This window comes from Austrofundulus limnaeus, unplaced genomic scaffold (assembly GCF_001266775.1).
Source record: "Austrofundulus limnaeus strain Quisiro unplaced genomic scaffold, Austrofundulus_limnaeus-1.0 Scaffold0, whole genome shotgun sequence".
In the NCBI taxonomy this organism is placed as follows: Eukaryota; Metazoa; Chordata; class Actinopteri; order Cyprinodontiformes; family Rivulidae; genus Austrofundulus; species Austrofundulus limnaeus.
Genome location: NW_013952402.1, coordinates 5274060 through 5290011, shown reverse-complemented (window position 1 = coordinate 5290011; position 15952 = coordinate 5274060). Strand labels below are relative to the sequence as shown.

The 15952-nt window shown below is 37.6% G+C and overlaps 1 protein-coding gene across 3 annotated transcripts in view; it reads left to right on the top strand.

Moving 5' to 3' along the window:
- Nucleotides 1-1644: 1644 nt before the first annotated feature.
- Nucleotides 1645-15952, top strand: part of LOC106532861 (inactive phospholipase D5) — a 54222-nt gene continuing 39914 nt past the window's right edge. The window contains exon 1 of one of the 3 annotated variants that reach the window (XM_014029124.1): nucleotides 1645-1989. In XM_014029124.1, coding sequence (XP_013884578.1) covers nucleotides 1978-1989 — 12 coding nt within the window. In that variant the 5' untranslated portion in view covers nucleotides 1645-1977. Of the gene's footprint in view, nucleotides 1990-2026; nucleotides 2501-10313; nucleotides 10661-15952 lie in introns of those variants that run through there. The other 2 variants (XM_014029056.1, XM_014029198.1) reach the window with 2 other exon arrangements.

Below are 15952 nucleotides of genomic sequence, written 5' to 3'. Positions count from 1 at the left end.
CTAAGAGCAATGATGCTTTATAAGAAGAAAAGATGGCATCTGATATGCTGATGTATTATTTTCTGTCAGGATCCACCTGGGTGTCACTTTTAATCCAGACAATGAAATCAAAGTGTTTCATCAATCGTCCGTTTGCAGTTTGCCAGAGTGTGACACTGTTTGGCTTTTAAAGCCTAAAGCTTCTCGGGAAGGTGCAGGGTTTTTGTGGGAAGAGTTTGGCTCATGTTCAGTGAAGTCCACCCAGTGTTCAGTATTCAGTTCATGTTCCTGTTGATGGCTGTTGGTGTATAAGTACTAGCAGAGAGGAATGAGACCAAAAGACCGCAGAAGCCTAATTAAAAGATGGATTTTTTTAAGTGTAGGCACAATATCCAATAAAAAGTCTTTGTTCTAATAAACAAACAAGACAATCCAGGCGGTATTGATGTTCTATATGTGACTTTCTAGGTAATTGACAGAAAATCAAATTTTATTGATTTTAGGTCGAATGATTTAAAGCAAAACGTTTGTTTTAGACGACATCTTGGATTGATTGTATGGACAGTTCAAGCTTCCTGCAGCAACGTCTGTCCAGATTAACAACGCACTCATCCTTCGTAACCTTTTAACGGAAGATCTGTAATCTCATTTTTCAAGAGAAAAACGATGTTTGAAATTTGCCTGAAGTAATCTATGAAAAAGCTCCAAAAAAAAAAAAAAAAAAAAAACGTTTTATGTAATAAACCATACACTCCTTAGTAGTTGTTGAAAGCATTTTAGCAAAGGTAACTAATGTTTTCACATTTTTCTGATTTTTTTATTGACCGTATACATTCTGGACATTAACAATGTCATTATTTTATATACAGTATATCTTTTTTAATCAAATATTTTAAGTGAAGAATAGTGTTAAATGATTTTCATCAGTATTTTTGTTGTTACACACAAATACATGTATGTTCTATGATATATCAGAATGATGATGGTCTTGCCAGCAGAGTTTTTCAGCAGCTTCCTGTGACTGTGTTACTTAGAGGATGTTGTATCAGACTGTGGGCATTAAACAGCAGTAGCTGGAAGTCCAGGCATGCAATTAAAATGGATTGCTTCCCTTTCAGTGAGTTAAGATACACTGGCTGCTTGCCACTAATGATATCACTGTTTAGACTGAGCATGTGTGTGAGTGTGTGTGCGAGAAGAGGGGTTGGTCATGCTGTGGGGACTTAAACCTTTTCATATAGTCACAGTTTGGTGTACGTGCGTAGTTGAAGTTTTGCCTAAGATGTCATAGAACCCAATTAATGGTTTGAAGCTCTGTTGCTTTCCTGGCTCACAGAAACAAGGTGAAGGAGCAGAGGTACCGCAGCCCCACTGCACCACTCTGCTGTGATGTGCCTATAGGTGTGTGTGTGTGTGTGGAACATTTGCCTCTTGTGTTTTATGGCTCAAAGGAAAGAAAAAAAAATCATTGTCAGAAATAAGTTTGATATAAAGGGGAAATCACTGAAAAGTCAGATTTAATAAAAGAGGAAGAGAGTTTGAGAAAAGAGGTGAAATGAGAAGAAACGGTTAAAAGAAGATGAAAGGGAAAAGTAAAAGAATTGGTGTGGGAGTAGGTGCGTTCAGTGCCTCTGTTGTCAAGTTTCCGCTGGTGTTTCACACACGACGGGTCCTGCCTCCTGTTTGATGCTGCATCAGCAAACCCCGCACCTCCATCCATCCTTCCTCTCTTTCAACGTCTCTGCCCCTCCCTTCTCCTTCTTTTCTCTCTTCCACGCCGGGGAAGACCTGATCAGTGCTGTCGGAGTCCCCGGCCTGCCGAGAGCAGAGATTAACAGGTCGCCACCGGGCGAAATTCGAATGGATCTCATGGAAAAACCAGAAAACCTCGACGACATCATTATCAAATGAAGGCCTGCTTTCTGAAAGGGCCATCAAGGAAGGATCTCAGTCTGGATGTTATGCCAACAGTGGTGAAGTCAGGGGCGCCTCCAACTCATGAACACAGGGGTATGATGACAGTACAAACTATTACTTGTTGCGTTTCTGGAATGTCAACTTCTAAACTTGGATTTTATGTGTTTTATGCAAATGACTGAATTTTAATTTCAATCCACTGCTCAAAGACAGACCACTGGAGATGAAAACAAGCAGCAAACCTTTGCAATAAAAGCTGCATCGCTTCATATTTTTAATAAGTGTCTTTACATAAAAAGTACAATTTATTATTGATGCATCCACAGAAGACGGCAGTTTTCTCTTATGACCAGGAAATCAACAAGCTCGTTTTTGTTTAATTAAAAAAAAATTTAAACCTGTACAACTTCACAATTTATTCAGCCACCCAGACATGGAGCAACGACGGAGCCGCTGCTCATCAGGTGGGCACGAACTGAGGGGTCAGACGTTAGGTTTTGGCTTCCAGCCTCCAGCAGCTGCAGCCAGCTCCATAATAACTGCAGTTCAGCAGCAGGATTATTCAGCCAGTGTTTGGCTCCGCAGGAGGGAGAAACTGGAACATGTAAGTTCTGATGTTTGAGAAAAAAGATCAGGTTTTGATTAAAAAACAAAAACAAAAAAAAACAAGAATCGAGTAGATGGATGTTGTTTCTAAATACAAAAGTTGTTTAGCGCTGCTTGGCAATATTCTGTAGGAGTGGAACAAAAATACTTGTCGACCTGTCTGATCATTCAGAACGTTGTATATTCAAGTTAGTTTAAAAAACAAGAATAAAATGGTACTTGTACATGTACAAAGACACAGGTTTAAACATAATCTGTCGTTGCTTTTCAATTACAGCCCATAAACTTTGCACGCTGTGATGAGAAACCAGGAGTTTCTCTGTTTATTCTCTGTGTTTTTGCTGTTTTTGGTCGTTTTTTTTTTTTTTTTTTTTTTTNTGTTTTTGGTCGTTTTTTTTTTTTTTTTTTTTTTTTTTTTTTTTGTTTTTTTTTTTTTTTTTTTTTTTTTTGAGTTGTTAGGTTTATACTACCTTTTTTTTGTCATTTTGTATTATGTGTTTCCCTCTGCCATCTGTTCATTTTTTTTCTGTACCTTTCCTGCTACTCAGCTCCTGCCCCGTCCACTTACACCTGTTTTCTGTTTCATTTAGCTCAGCTGTCTCCCATCTCCCAGTCCCAGTCCATTTATTCTCTCAGGAGTGGGTCATTGTTGTGCTTCATGCCATGTCGGATTCTTAAGTGTCTCCTTGCGATTACTCCTCAGTTTTTTTGTTAGTTGTTGCTGCTATGCCAGCCGTTTTGTTTTCTTTGTATTATTTGTTACTTTGAGTTTTGTTTCAGCTTTTGTCTGTCTGCTTTCCTGGGTCCATATCCTTCACAAACTGGAACATTTGATTATAAGAAGTGTGCTGTAACGTCCACAGGAGACTCTCTGCTTGCAGATAAACACTATCAACATTCTGCACAGAGTTTCTAAGTGTATAGATTCAGCATCAAAGAAAAGGAGTATAAAAGGAGTTTGAATTTTTGATGGTGGAGAGAAACCACTCATACACACACACTTTACACTTTTTTTATTTGACAAACATCAGATCACAGAAAGTTAGTCAAGTTTAGTCTTTGTCCTAAGAAAACAACTCTGCTGTAATTGCACATCTGTGTTTCTTGTCTGCATTGTGATACTTCACTTTACAGTTAATAGTCTGTTGAGATTGTTTTGCACTGAAAACAGGCTGATTCCTAATGTCAGATTCTGATAGTCCACTGTCTCTAAAACAAAACATATACTTTTCAATTCTTGCACTATTCTTTATATTATCTTTTTTATTATCAGCAGTTGTTTAATGGCTAGTCAGTGTTAATTTTGTTTTGTGTGTATCTATAGTTTGTAAAATTACTAGTGTATGAACCTCTGTATGGATGCTGCTGTTACACCTGGATTTCCCCTCTGTGGGACAATAAAGGCTATTCTATTCTATTCTATTCTATTCTATTCTATTCTATTCTATTCTATTCTATTCTAACAGTTAAATTCTTGCGACAAAGTGTTTTATTATGTTGGCATCATTATAGATGTGGGTTCTCAGTAAAGCTGTGAAAACCGTCGTCATCATTTAATAGGATTTGTTTCAAATGGTGCAGTTTGGCCACACATTTAACAATCCAGTCAGAGTTAATCAGCTGACAGAGATGATAAATGAGGAGTGAGTCAGAGGAGAATGAGATAAGAGGGTGAGAGGTACAGAGTATCTCTGACACCCAGTGGGCTACAATCCTGGGGGTGTTATTCAAGTCAGTATCCTTCACTATAAAAACTCAGAGTCAGTCTTTATTCCCATCATGCCATGACTTTCATAAAATCACAGTAAAGTCCCAGAAAAAAAATGATCACAACCTCTGTCCTTTTTGTGTTTTTATCTTAACATATTGGGATTTTACACATGAAGTTGTTTTTTTTTCTTACAACTTTCATTAAATGTAACATAATAAGTGGATTTGGTATTAATGAACTGCTGGACAACCATAATGTCTTCTAAAATATAAATCCAGCTGCAGCACTCATTCTACATTTATGAGAACCCTGAGGGAGTGAAGCAGATGGTTGACTTCCAGCTTGGATTTGCTGGAAGTTGTTTTCTGTTCAAGTAGTTTGTTGGTAAAAGGAAAGGTATGACTCTTGTTTCATGATGTAAGATAATCCAAGATGATTTTAAGTCGAGATTTGTTTGAGTGGCTCAATCATTAGATGCATTTTAACCACGTGAACGTACTGTAAGTTACTGGTCATATCAACTTATGTTCTTTTACAAATGTTAACTATTTCAGCAGGTCTACAGTGAGATTACCTGGGCTGTTTTCTTTGAAACAATACGAGTGCAGTTAATGGATTCAGTACCATTAAAGTTCCCTGGTTAATGGCTGACTGGTACTCCATTATGTCATTAGTTATGTTGGTATTGTTCCGTAGCTGCACACTCATGTTAGCTTATTTCACATGGTTGGTTTTCAATGCAAACAGGAACCATAGGCAGATACTGTAGATTAGCATTTTGAATGTGTTAAGCAGCAGCTACTGGATCACTGGATGCTCTTAAAGAAGATAAATCAACAGTTGACAGCCAGGCTGGGAGGATAACTTTGCATCAGAGCCAGTGAAATCCCCCCGAGGACTTTTAGGAATTGGCAGCTCCGAGCACAGAAGAGCTTCTCCACACTGATTGCATTTTCAATTTAAAGGCATCTGTGCTGATGTATCGCCCAAGTCAGTTGTAATATCAGTCAGGCCATATCAAACCCTGAGGAGATTCCGCCTCAGTTCAAGCTAGAGGTCTATTTTGTTTATTTTCTCTAACTTGTTTGATTTATTATGTGAACTGTTGGATGCAAGTCTGCAAGGAAGAGCATCATTTAACTCAACCTGAGACTAAAATAATCCCATGGCACAGATCAGCCATTAAAATAAGCATTCGTTTCCATGAGTTTTATGTTGTGGAAATGATGGGATGTTTCTCACTGGAGCAGCTAAAGAGGGTGGGAGGATGCTGTGTTACAGCTGGAATCACAGTACAGAAAGTTTTGATGGAACACAGCTTTTAGAGTAGCTGAGTGCTCATGCTATTTGGATAGCCTCATCTCTGGAAATATTTATAACACCTGACATGTTATTTATTCACTTAGGCATATTGTTTCTTTGTTTTTTACATCTTGAGCTGATTTTATTTTGCTCTTATTGCTCATTATATTGAAATTTTTATTGTAATTATTTTTTGTTGGATCTTATGTAAAGAGTCCTATAAATTTAATGTATTATTAATCCATTTACTTTTCTAAGACCACTGTAAAACACATTTGTGCAAACTTTTTTGTTCAATTAAGCTTCTCTAAAACTTTTCTTTAAAACAAAAATCCACTTTTATTCATAAAGCAAAAATTTATGTAGTTACTCATGTGTGTCCAAAACATGTTGAAACAAAACATCCCCCCCTCCAAACTTGTAGTCACTGCTGCCCTCGTTAATTCACATAAATTGAACACATTTCTTCAGATTTTCCTTATTTGTTAGCAAAACTTTTAAATCACTACAAATTTCTTTCCTTTAGTTACAGATGGACGAATGTTTTTAGATTTTTGTCCTTTTTACCTGCAGTTGGTGAATTTATGTGTCTATTATGGCTCAACCCAACTGAGATTTGATTTCACTCAACTTTTACTGTATTGGTGCTGATTTTACATATTTAACTGTGTGATTTTATTGTGTTTTTGTATTCAGTTTTTATTTTATGTGTTCAGCACTTTGTTTCAGCAGTGGCTGATGTTATAGTGCTTTAAAAATAAAGTTTGATTGATTGATGATTGAAAGTTCTCTGCAGTTCAGCATGCACACAGCTTCCTATTATTGCTGTTTTATGGCCTCGATCTGTCAGCTGTCTGATTTGCTCCTTTCAAGCATAGACATTAGTTTGTCTTAATTACCAGTCTTTCTGCTGTCTGTTTTGTTATGGTGCTTTTTCTGTGAAATAACAAAGGGTGATAAAAAGGAAGGGAATGCACCAGTGATTTCATGAGTTGACAGACAGGATTTGTGATTTTTTTACATTTTTTCCCCTCGTCTGGCAAAAACAGGATGAAGGAAAATGTATTTAGTTACTTCTGTGTGAACAAAATCATACTTTATAAAAAATAATAGATGTGAGAGGAAGATTCTAGCTGAAGGCCCCCCCTTTTTTAAATCAATCTCCTACTTTCATCATTGTGTTTGATTTTAGATGCTCATTAAATTCACGCTCGGCGCCCTTGGCTCCCCATTTGATGGCTTGGCAGAAGTTCAGCCTCGCCTCACTTCAGCTGGAACATGACTTTTTTTTGTCAGGAGTGCGCTCTTTAATTAAAGTTTTCCTCCAGTCCCTGTTATAACTGTGTGATGCTCCAGTTGCTGCAGAAATATGACATCAACATTATGTTCTCTTGTAGATTACAGCTTGAGTTAATGCAGTCAGTTTTTCTTTTTACTTATTAATGAAGCGTGTGTGTTGACAACTATAAATGAGGTAATCATACAGTGTTAATGGCTTTATTTAATTAATCTAAATGATTCTAAACGTGCTACATTTAAATTAGAAGCTGTTGCTGTCATCACTGCAAGTTCAGTGTTTTTAACCTGACTAATGGAGAGTTGCAGGTTTATTTCACATCTATTAGATTTTTTACCTGGATTACTGAGATGCATCAGGATATTAGATTCACAGTTTTTAGGTCAAATAAACAGCAGAGGGCGCTGTTGTATAATGTGAGTAAAAAGCCCAATATTGGTTTTTATGCTTCTTCGTGTACAGTTTAGTTAAAATCAGCAGCATCATTTTAATTTGATCACTATTTGTTTAATTTAGGGATTTAAAGTGTGCTTACTTGAACCACATGTTTTATCAAATTCTCTTATAATCACCTTAATAATTATATTTAGCACTAATTGTTTACGTTACCAGTACTTTATTGTAATGAAACCTGTTATTTATTTTTTGTTACTTTTGCACAAAGCTGAGTCAAATTAATGGAATAACTCCACTATAAGTGCTTTTTCTTGAGGTTTACTAATCATGCAATTAGCCAAAGCTCATTAGGCGTCGAGTCTGCGCACATAAAGACAAATTATCTGACCTTAGTGGGATTACTGATTTATAAAATCCACATGTTCTCCAAAGTTCAGACAGATTTTCTTGGAGGTTTGTGCCATTTCTGGATTTGTGTCCTCAGAAGACCTGAAAAACATAAACACACATGACCTGCACACGGTTTGGCTTCAGCGTGAGCAGACACTGACCAGAGGGAGAGGTGGCTTGACCTTTCTAAGACCACCACCTGCTTGGGAAAAGGGAAAAAGGAAACGTAGAGCCAAAGCTGTGAAATGACCTGAACAACATGCCGACCTGTCAACAACCTGTCAACAAGCAACGACTCCTGAGTCAAGTTAGAGGTTTGGAGTTTGCAAATGATGAGCACAAATTTATTAGGCGAATCCTTCCCTCGTCTGAGATTTATCTTTGTGCTTATTGACACAAGAGAGACTGATGTTGCAGGACAGAAAGTGACACGTAACTCAGGACTAACTGAGCCAATGCTGTGACGTGGAGGCTGAATTATGCAGAGTAAAACGTGAGTCAGCAATTAGAAATAGATGTCATGCAGCTTTCCCACCTACACTGTTGTCAACACAAAACCTGGAAGTTTAGACCACTGAACATGTTTGTGTGCTCCTGTTACACACAGACAGCAAAAGTAATAAAAAGACAGGAAAAGAAGATTTTACAGCAGGATAAACATCCCACCTGTGTCAGTCAGGGGCGGAGCTAGACATTTTTGCACGGGGTGGCACAAGGGTGGCCAAGACGGTTTTTAGGGTGGGGGGGGGACATGTAAATAAATAAAACTACTTTAGATTTCAAAATTCAAGATGGCCTCCACAGTTAACTTCAAAAGGTTAAAGCAGAAATTTTCTAAGAAAGATCAAAAAAAGATAACTGCTAATGCTAATTTCACAACAGGTTGTAATTTAGCCATTTTTAAACACCCACAACTGAGAATAAGTTTTGTAGTAGCCAGTTTTACAAAATCTGATTTCAAATACAAAATCAAAGATGGCTGCCAAAGCTAATTTCAAATGGCTACAACTTAGGCATTTTTAGAAATACTGAGCTGAAATTTGAAGTGGTGGTTGACAAGGGAAATCCCCATGACATACTGTACCTCAGATAGCAAAAACATTTTTCTCGTTATATTACCATCTTTGAAATGCCACATGCAAACCCCACCCCACTTGTCAGTCATTTGGGGTAGCGCCTGTGGTCAATCAGGTGCCAGGCCTCCCCTCGGGTTCTGCCCCTGGTGTCAATCATCACAATAAAATAATACTTTTAAACTCCCTACTTAGGAATGTCTGCTGGTAGATATCAGACATGTTTTTAGAAACTTCTGTTATGCAGCTTTTGTAAAGGTAGGGGCAAGATTGGACCCAGAAATGAAGGCAGGCTCAAGGAACAACGTGAAAAGTTTTATTTAAAAAAAATAAGTCAGCATGGCAACAAAAAATATACATAAATAAACAGGAGAAGGACAGGGCTGAACCAATCAATGAATAGACAATGAAGTAATGACAAGAGACTAAACTGAGGGAGAGAGGAAACTGGCAACACCTGTAGGAGCAGATTACTAATTACAGACAGGTGATGAAGGCAGAGAGGTATTGGAAAAACACTGAGGAGAAAAATAGAATGACTAGAAACACTGAGAAACCATAAACAAAGGAAAACAAAATACAGACTGTGACGGTTTTTAAATTAAGCATCACTTAAAGGTCATCCTGAAAGTTTTGGAAGTGATTTGCTGAAGTTATCTGGACACATTGATGGTGTTTTTTTTTTTGTTGAATTTGGTTGCCAAAGTAGTAACTTTGTTCTAATTTACATAATAGCAAGATACTGCATGGTAATAAAAGATGTAAAATCATTAAAAACAAGACATTTACTATGTGTTTTACTATCCAATGGTCCACTCTGTGAAGGCTTTTTACTTTCTGAAGGTTAAACTCATCAATTACTTGTAAGTTGTCAGTAATTTAAATAGTTTTATGGGTGATAAAAATTAACCCCTAAACATTATTTTTAACACACCCCCATCTGTCACAGAGATACAGTACTGATAATAAAGTATACTAGCGCCCTCTGTTGGCTGCTCTGTGTCAGCACACAGCAGTGGGGCAGAAACTGAACTGTTTAGTTGTAACATCTGAGCTGGTTGTAGATGTTTCTCACAGATTTGTTGTTGTTATTTGCTCCATGCGGGGTCCATCACATCGTCATGTTGTTGTTTGTTTTCCTGCCTCAACATGTGAATAAATAGGGAAATAGGTGCAACGAAAGACAAAGTTAGGGCAGAAAAACAGGGCCGAGAAAGGTGAGAAGAAGCAGGAGGGATGAGGTGCCTGGACAGTGAAAGAGAAGAAAACCCCGACCATCTATTTATTCTCTGTTCCTTCTCATCTATGCGGGAGAACAGGGAAATGTGAGCCCGCTGTTAGGAGGGAGGGAGAGAGAGAGTGGTGAGATAGCAGGAGGAAGAGAGGGAGGAGAGGGAGAGTCAGGAGGAGGTGGTCAAACATTCGATATGCTGAGATGAGAGGAGAGGAGGAAAGTGAGACTCAGTCGGAGGAAGAGCAGGAGAAAAGAAGAGGGAGAAATGATAGCTAGATAGATAGATAGATAGATAGATAGCTAGATAGATAGATAGATAGATAGATAGATAGATAGATAGATAGATAGATAGATAGATAGATAGATAGATAGATAGATAGATAGATAGATAGATAGNGATAGATAGATAGATAGATAGATAGATAGATAGATAGATAGATAGATAGATAGATAGATAGATAGATAGATAGATAGATAGATAGATTTCATTCACATAGTTATAGGAGAGTTGTTATTCTCTCTCTCTCTTTGAGCCACCCTCCCTCTCTCTACACGTGCAGTTACAAACAGCAGCATAGTGATTTTTTCCCTGGGCAGCGGGGAGGACCTCGCCTCCTCCCCTGTGACTCTGGGTGAAGAGTGGCAGACAAGGACTCAAAGCTCTCAGACGCAATCTTTCCCTCTCAGTCACACACACACCAAGAAACACACGTGTGTTTTGGAGCAAAGAAGCAAGAGAAAGATACATCATGAAGGTGAGCTTTATATATTAGTATAAAAGTCTACTGGTCGTTGTGTACTGTTGAGAAGAAGTGTTCTGTGAAGTGGATGAGAATGTGAAAAGTGATTTTTTTATATATATATACCCAGACAGGGTGTTGTATTCCATTTAGGAGACTTTGTTTGGTGTCTGTGTTAGTTTACAGAGGTAAAATGTCATTAGACTGGCTGTGTGGAAACACTGATTTAAAGCTCAGTCAGAAGTTGGGAGCCTGTGAAGTTTATCTTTGATGCTGGGAGCATGAATGGAAACAGAAAGTGTTTCATTCATTCATCTGTGGTTTCACTTTGGTTCTGGTCATCCTTTGAAATGTCACGTGGGAAAAAGCATCTGCTTCATGTGAGTTAATCCTGTTGTATTTACGCCACATGTATGTCTGAAACACTAAATATCCAATCACACAAAGTAAAAGATGTAGACTTTCTCATTCAACATCTAAAAACAATCAAAAAAAACTTGATGTCTTTTAATATTTTGGTTTGTTTGTCTGCGTTCAGCCGTAACACAGGATGGATGGTGCTGTTTATCAAAACCAACCAGATGGGTTGGTGGTGGTGGGGTGGGGGTGGGGGGATACTTTCATCTTTAAATTCCCTTGCAGATAGCTAAACTGAAAACTACATTGTTCGTAACAAATTAGTTGGCAATATGGTTGTGTTTGCAAATTTAAACTTATTAGGCATAAGTTCACAGAATCGTGTTTGATCTGCACCACATTTGCAGATTTGCTTAAAAAAATACAGTGTGTTTCTTGTGGACAGTTTCTAAAAGACAGGGTTATTACGTTAAGATAAAGTGACTGTGACATGAGCCTAATTAAGAAAAATGTAAGGTGTTGGCGGTAAAACCATTTCCTGCTAATTAGAAAAGCAATTTTTCAGCTCTGAAGTGTCCCCCCCGAAGACTTTTTAAATCAGTTAGATAGCAAACACATTAAATTAAAGGAGTTATTTCAGCATTTTTCTTTTTCTTTTTTTTTCCATTTTTTTGTTAAATTAACTCATCTGTAATATAAGGCATCGTCTACACATCTGTAAGCAGGAGGCAATAACTCAACCAAAACACTGAACTTATTAAAAATCCAATTATAGGACAGTAAATTGGCTAATACCAACAGAATGAAATGTTGGTTTGTGGGACCTGCACTAGTTATTATTTCTATTAATATTTTTCAGCGTAACAGTAAAACCCTTTTAGTTTTTCAATGTGTATTTTCATAATGTTTGGGATTAATTTCTGTAGTTTTGAAGCCAGTTTTGCCTGAATGAAACGGTGAGCATCAGGTGTGTGCAAAGCTGTGATAACCAGAAATTGCACAACAGAAAACCTTCATGAGCCATTACGTTAAAATAAATAATGTTAATTTATTCAGTGATTTGTTTTACAAACGTGTTTTATCCAGTTTTGTCATCAGTCCATAATTAGGGACGACCTAACGTGCAATTAACCTAAAATAGGTAGTTTGAGGAAAAAAAAAAATTGAGCATCAAATCATGTGCAAAAAGTTTATATGCATGAGTCGAAACATGGAAATTTCAACTTGATGTATTTGCTTTTTTTTTAAATAACTCAGTAAAAGTGAACAAGGTCGTAAATGGACTCAACAACCTTCTGAACTAATTAGGAGACGTTTAAAACTTAACGGTCTGAACAAGTTGCCCCCGTATTTGTGTCCTTTTGCATCAGTGATAAGGCAACACAATTCCCATCAGAGGGAAAATCTCCTTGTTGCAGATAATAGGAGTTGTGATCACACAGCACACTTTCATCAAAGTACAAAGGAGATCCAGGCTGAGCTCATTCAAACGCAGCTCACCATGAATGAACCAGCTCCCACAGGCTGCTTTAATAAAAAAAATAAAATCACTGAGCGGTGCACAATATGTGACCGAAACCCAGTCAGATATTAAGCTCCTCTCGTTGTGTTTTACTCTTATTTGGTGCCGTGGGTTCAATCTGTTTAACAACTGTCGATCCTCTGGAAGCCTTCCTGAACAGAATTCCATTCACAACCGGTTTTCGCTCGCCTGTCTCCTAATTCTCCTTCTCCATCACTGCTTCTTTTCATCTCCTGGCTCTGTCAGTATTTCAGTGTGGATGCACAAAGCACAGCCTGAAAGGTGGGCTGCTGAGTCTGACTGACTTACAAGGCTGTCTATCTGCAGGGAGCGACAGCAAACGGATCAGAAAGGCAGGCTGGCGTAATGATTTCAAAATCCAGCACTGGATGCTAAAATATGCAGGAAGGGGGAAAATAGTTTTGTTAAAGAAGAGAGAGTTTTGTCATTTTTCTCACAAACAAATCCAACCACGGTGCAAAAAAAAACAAGAAAAAGCTCAGTCTGCTCATTTTGTGTGTCTGATTTTTCTTTAAGTGCCTTTCAATTTGAACAGCTGTTATTTCTCACAAAATAAAAAAGAATGTTTACATTGAAGGTTAGAGCTTCAGTTATCTAAACTTTATGGTAAAAGCGGTGCACGTGGACTCTAGAGATCGCTGTATTTATCTTTGCTCAGATATAATGTGCTGCTGTTGTCAGAGAAATGAGGTGTCGTGGATCAACGTAACAAGATGCATGCCTGTAATAAAACACAGAATTGCGCACAGAGAGATGATTTGTTTTCCAGAGCAGGTTGTGCCGCCACGTTTTAATTTCAAAATCCAAAGCTTATTAATATTCTAGTGCAGAAATTACCTTCTGTATCTTGTTTGCGTGTTTTTTTTATTTTCTAGCATGAAATGCAAAAAAAAAAAAAAAAGACTCAGATGTAACTAAATGTTTATACTGTTAAAATATAACCATAAATAAGGAGGGCTAATTACTGTTTGTTGGTTTGTGCTTCCTTTATTCTTGTTCTTTTAATTAATATGGTTAATAAGTAATGAATAGGTTCATAACTGCATTATAATGACCGATTTGTGGCGTTTAAGCAGCTGTTAGGTGGGCACAGTTGTTTCAAAATGAGTAATTCAGTGTAAAGTGCTGATTCTGATATAATATCTCATCTGATGCTGTCACATAATGACAGCCCTCAGGGAGCTACCAGCCTGCTGAGTCAAAAACAGGTTTTGCATTCCACACAATTACATAATCTCTGCTGGAAGAAAATGGATAAAAAGATGAAAAAAATGCATTATTCAGGAGGTGCCTTTATGGATCAGCAGCTTGTGCTGTCTGCACTGTCAAGCTGTCCGAACTCTGATTTTCTGTTAAAGGAACATTGCAGGGGGTTGTTGCCGATCTGCATGATTTATTTTTGTATGGAAGCATTCAGTCATTCAGGACATAGTATCTGTTAGTCCCGAAGAAGAGAAGCTTTTTTTTAAAGTAGTTTTGGGTGTAACTCCTTGCTTGCCTGTTTTCAGAAGAATTTTTCCAAAATGAAATCCCTTCAACTGTTTTCCTCTGCAGGGAAGATACTGACTAACTACTTACAACAACCCCACTTCAAAATAAACACAACCATTGCTTTAACTGTAATTTCGTAAAGACCACAGATTACTAGTAGAGCATATTTTAAATCTTTTTATGTAGAATTTACAAGACAAACCTCTGAAATTTTAATGGAACTTCATGCTTTTCCCACCAGAGTAACTGCATCAAAGACAACAGAGCAGTTGAGGAGAACATGAAATCCTATACACTAACAGAGACTGATGGGACTCATGGGTAATGTCGGTGACAAATATTCTACAGGAACATTTTTAGACTGGCAGGTATCAGTTCATTCACAGTCCAGAGAGAGGGTGTTCCTCTCTCTTGTTTAGATAACATCCAGAATGTCTTAATAGATGAAGAAAACATTATAATCCAGTCCTTTATGTGTTTAAACCATCAGAAATGTAACTAAAGCCTGAAACGTAAGCAAGGTTATTATTGGACCATTTCCCCACAAGAATCTTTGCAAACAATCCCTGCTCTGTTTTGCAACAAGATAATAAAAAATGCAGCCGTGCGCCTTCTATCAGCATTAACAATGAATTCACAGACTGTGTGTTGGATAATGCAGAGTGTGTGTTTGTGAGAGTAAAACACAATGGGGGAGTTTGATTCTGCTTGCAAGGACCCACGAGCAAACTTGACATATTTATGGAACCTGCAGCTCTGCTCTTTTCACCGAACTGACTGGAAGCACTCATACACGTGCACACAAACACTGAATCTGCGCTTTGGACAGACACAGTATTTGTCATCTTGTGCTAACAAGGGATTATCAGGGGATAACAAATGACGCCTCTCAGAACATTACAAGTTCTTAGCAAAGAACGCACAGTCTGATTTATCAAAGCATTAATTATTAATGTGTGTGTGGTGAAACTGAGGAGAAGAGAAAGTGTTGACCCTCGACTCAACCATATTTCTGCCCAAATACAGTATAAGCTTCATTAATGCTGTCATGTCTTAATGAGATGGTTTACATTCACGAGATGCTTTAAGGTGATACAACAGCCATATTGTTTTAGAATTTTACAGCTGTTAGACTAAATTATTGCGAAACAAAATAGCTTTTATTTTAATTTTTTTCAAAGCTTTGGATTCCTGTATGTCTTTGTTACATATTTTTGATAGAACAGTATAACAAAAATGTGAATGCTCATCTAGTTTGTCTGAAATCAATTCCCATTACGCTGTCACTCTTCAGTTAGCAGCTACATTAATTCCATTTCAGTTAACATGAAGAGAGATGATCGATTTGTTGGGGAATTCTCTGTTAAACTCATTTTACTTTGAATATTCTATACAGAAAGTACTAAATAACTTAAGCATAATAGAGAGCTACATCTTATGCATTGAAGAAGTATTTTTTTCTACTCAAAAACAAATTTAGCTGTTGTTGTTTTTTGTTTTGTGGGGGGGGGGGTATCATGGAAAATCGACTTTTTTGAGTTTCATGTTATGTTATGATGTCATTCCCCCTTAAAAAAAACATACACAGTGTTGATTTAACTCCTTCGTGCCTGTTTGAAAAATCCTTGAATCTCCTGGTAGCCATGTGGAGCTGCCTAAATGCTTGCTGGTACAAAGCACCACCTATTTACACAAAGCTCCTCCCTGGAGTTCAGTCTGCGGCCGAGCTCCCGCCCCACAGAGCATCCCTCCCCCAAAACATTGTTGTGAAGACGTGCTGAAGTGGGAGTGTCAGAAATGGTAGGAAGTTCTTAAAAAGACAGGACAATTTTAAATCGTTTAGATGCAAAGTCACATACAGTAGTAACTTGATTGTGGTATAGGACTGAACTATGTGCCTGGAAAATATGTAATAC